At 45.2% G+C, this 3,970-nt stretch overlaps 1 protein-coding gene across 1 annotated transcript; it reads right to left on the bottom strand.

The window, feature by feature from the left end:
• Positions 1-264: 264 nt before the first annotated feature.
• otol1a (otolin 1a) lies at positions 265-3,682 on the bottom strand. Its single transcript, XM_026148765.2, has 5 exons — positions 2,496-3,682; positions 1,934-2,412; positions 1,757-1,846; positions 1,538-1,609; positions 265-1,391 (listed from the first exon to the last, which is right to left on the bottom strand). The coding sequence occupies exons 2-5, from the start codon at positions 2,388-2,390 to the stop codon at positions 514-516; spliced, it is 1,497 nt and encodes a 498-aa protein (XP_026004550.1). The 5' UTR covers positions 2,391-2,412; positions 2,496-3,682; the 3' UTR covers positions 265-513.
• Between the last annotated feature and the right edge of the window lie 288 nt (positions 3,683-3,970).

The following is a 3,970-nucleotide window of genomic DNA, read 5'->3' as shown; positions in this document are numbered from 1 at the left end:
ATCTTTACCTGAAATATTTGTGGGACCATTATGTTTTTCTAGCCTACTGTCTTTGTGTATTAATCTCCAGAACTTCTGTCCAAAAATTGAACACCTTGCGCCCTCTAGTGGGAAACAAATGCAATACGTCATTTATTTAAATTATGTCCAAGTAATACAAATGGTTCACTGGCGTTGAGCTTTTCCCTTCTCTTTGCAATGGCAAATAGCTTTTAAATGAGTGTATAAGCTGTTTCTGTGTAAATACAACCCAAGGGTCATCAGTTTCAAGCAGAGTCAATTTTAATGCAGTGTTACAAAGAGCTGAAATGTTGCATACAGAAGATTAATTGGGCCTCACCCGTCTCCAGGTACAGCAAGGCAAGTAAAGCATTTGGTTTGATTAGCATGGGAGCTAGCAGATACTGAGCAGCAGTGCTTAGCTGAATCACATTAAAATGACAGAGCAGTGCAAAAGGCTGAAAGTTGCAGAGTCTGCGAGAGGCTCAAATCAGAGCTCAGTCAAGGATGCATTCAGAGGTTTGTCAGCTCAGTAGGTTTGGTCTTTATGTCTGGGTAAAGTAAGAAGCCAGAGAACGTGCTGTCATCTTCACTGCTGGAGTAAACTCCATTCCAGTCTCTCAGTGTCTCCAGCCACACCTGGTCACCTTCGTTCAACTGCAACAGCGCGAGATTAGATGCCTGATCGATGTCTTGGCCATACAGAGAGTCTCTTGTCCGTAGCTTCCGCATTCCATTAACCACCAGGGCTGCACGCACAGGCCGGTTGCGCACAGTGATGTGATAGCTGAATAGGTAGACCCCGGGGTATGTGACGTTGAACTTATTGAGTGCCGGGTCCCAGTGTCCTTCCCCATTGTAAAACACCTTATCAAACTTCACAGGCAGGCCCGGCGGAGGGAAGGAGCGGCTGGGGAACAAACCTACACTGAAGGCAGATCGAACCTGAACGGCACTCTGACCCGGAGGTCCTTTGGGACCCCGAGGCCCACGAGGACCTTTAGGCCCCTTCTCTCCCCTCAACCCTGCCAGTCCCCTCCCACCTGGGAGGCCTCTGGGTCCAGTATCACCCTTCCCTCCTGGAGGCCCTGGCTCCCCCCGTTCTCCCTGTGCACCGTCAGCTCCATTCAGTCCTGGGGGGCCCATCTCACCTCTTAGACCTGGGGGTCCATGATCACCTTTCTCTCCTTTCTCACCTGGCAAACACTCACTCGGCTGCCCTTGTTCACCTTTCTGACCCTTTGACCCAGGAATCCCTGGGGGCCCCATCAGCCCCTCTGGGCCAGGGATGCCTTTAGTCCCATTCAGGCCAGGCTCTCCTCTTTCTCCTGGGTCCCCTTTTAGACCAGGGAAGCCACGTTCACCTTTCTCTCCTTTGGGGCCTGGATCACCTGTGTGTGGAGGGTTTATGTTTATTTAGGAAGAAAGGTTTGAATGAAAATATGTTATTATGTACCTCAATGCACTTTGAGAAACAATAACTATAAATCATGACTTTTGCACATGTGTAGCCAGGTTCTTACAGGAAACTACACACCCTTTTCTCCAGGTTTTCCTGGCATACCAGGGGTACCAGGTAGACCTGCAGGTCCTGGATCACCTTTTTCACCTGCAGCAGTTTTGATAAATAAAGCGTAGAAAATGACATCCAAAAAGTACTTATACAAAACAGCGTTTCGCACAAAAGGAGAGAGAGACACAGAGAGAGAAACCCTTAGACATTCAAGAACTCTCCTGCTGTCAAGCCTCGTTGTACCTATGTCGCCATTTAGTCCATTGGCTCCAGGTAATCCTGCTGGTCCGGGAGGTCCTCTGGGCCCTGTTTCTCCCTTCTCTCCTGGCAACCCTGACAACACACGCGAGTAAAAAGAATAAAATCTTTGACTTAAACTGTAATTTCCCTTACAATAAAAAAAGTTAAAATCCGTCTCACCTGGAATGCCCTTCTCACCTGGTGGCCCCGTTGGCCCTCTTTCTCCCATAGGCCCTACGGGACCTTTTTCTGGTGGACAGCACTCACAGAAGTTGAAGAAGCATTCGTTGTAGTCAAGGGTAAAGTTTGAAAGGATGTTCCCAGGGGGCACTATAGCATCAGTGTGAAATTCAGTGGGGTATGTGTCAATGGAGTATGTCGTGCTATCTGTAGAGGGCAGGGAATATGCATCCATCATAATGTCAGTTGTTTCTTCAGTGTTCAGGCTGCTTGTAGGGGATGGGGTCGTTGTCGTGGTTCGTCCAAATCGTCCACCTCCATCACCGCTGGCGCCAGCTCGAGGTGGCTTCTTGGTGCTCTGGGGTTTGGGCCAGCGTGTGGTTCTGGCACCAGCTGCCAGCATGGCCATGAGGGCCATGCAGAGAGTGGTCAGCACAACAGCCCGAAGGGGTGGCATATTGACGGCTGGGCACAATAATCTAATGGAAGAATTCAGGCAAAACGGGTGAAGCGCTGATCATTTATCTTGCATCACAGACAAATAGCACAGAGGGCATCTTACCTGTTGATGACACTTGATTCTTCACTCCGTCCCTCAGAACAAGTGGTCGGTGCAGTTTTTCTTCCTTCCTTTTATTGCCCTGGTTCTCCAGCTTATGTGCCTCTAAGCCAATGACAGAACAAGGGACAGAAAACTCTGGGGTTATTGGGTGGCAGGTGGGCTGGCAGCAACAGATTACATGACTCCTGAGGGATGCGAACTAAAGCAGATTGTTGTACAAGGCAAGAGTTTATGTCTTTGTGATATTGGATATGAATCCAGGGCCCAGGAGTGTGCAACCTGCCTAGGTGTTGCTCACACACATGCTTGCTTTGTACAGAAACAGGAGACAATATAAAGTTACAAAGACAGATACACAGTCAAAGAACATGCCTGCATACACTGACTGTTTATACACAAAAACATACACGTTGTTGGTAATGAATACCGTTTCATATGAGAGTTACCAAGTGCAGTACCAAGTGAGAGTTGTCAACTCACTACACCATTTGGCAGCACCTCAAAGCAAACAGATCACCAGATACAGTGGGACAAGGATCAGTGTCCTAAAACAGGCACCAGTAATCTAACTAGTCATCTCCTTGATCTAAAAGTAAACCCAGTAAATCAAGTACACCTCACAGAAACCTGGCACCAGTGAACCGAGCTTCACATCTCTCGAAAGTTGTGCTGGATGTCATTTCAGTTTCTGAAATGAACTCATGAGAGATTTGGATATTTAGAAATAGTTGATCAGTGAGGACTTTCCCAGTAAAGTAAAATAATAAATTAAATGAATAAATAAAAAGGAGGAGGTCATTAGTAGACATCCTGGCAAATTTTATGACTGAAATATATTTTATATGAAATAATTTGCTGTAAGATTGAAACAAAAGCACAACTCGGGGGTTAGGTCTGATTAAGCATGCTCCTTAATCTGAAAAGAAAAAAAATTGCTTCCAAGCAGCCAGACTTTCTCGTAATGTTTTAAAATGATCTTGAGCAATAATTCTCTCAGCTTTCTGAAGGTTTTTCAAACTTTTTCTTTTGGCATTGGCTGCTTTTACACTAATTTACAGTGGAGTCCTTGAACTCTACTATTTTAGCCACCTTACACTGACCTTTGAATCGCTCAAGCATAAGAAAGGCACTTAACTTAAGGGATGAGCCGGTGTTGTGTGTCTATATAATAAAAGTTTGTTACCAGCAGCCTGTCACAAAAACACATAATGTGTTCCCATTTATTTAGTTGAATCTACACAAAATGCCAAAGACAACACAGTTTGAAGGCCTAACATATTTCAAATTGTTTTAAGAAGGAAGGCTTCCTGAACTCAGAACACTCCCATTTTAGATGGTCTTTGGAAGGAATACATGTACACTAAGATATCCAAAAACTTCAAGGCACTTTCATATGGAAATTATATAAGTTTATTCTCAAAGAATTGTTGTATTTAACCTAAAGCTCATTGCAATCGTTGCTTAAATGTAGTACA

Source organism: Astatotilapia calliptera, chromosome 18 (assembly GCF_964374335.1).
Source record: "Astatotilapia calliptera chromosome 18, fAstCal68.1, whole genome shotgun sequence".
Classification (NCBI taxonomy): Eukaryota; Metazoa; Chordata; class Actinopteri; order Cichliformes; family Cichlidae; genus Astatotilapia; species Astatotilapia calliptera.
The sequence above is the reverse complement of the archived record's forward strand: the minus strand, read 5'-3'. Positions and strand labels throughout refer to the sequence as shown.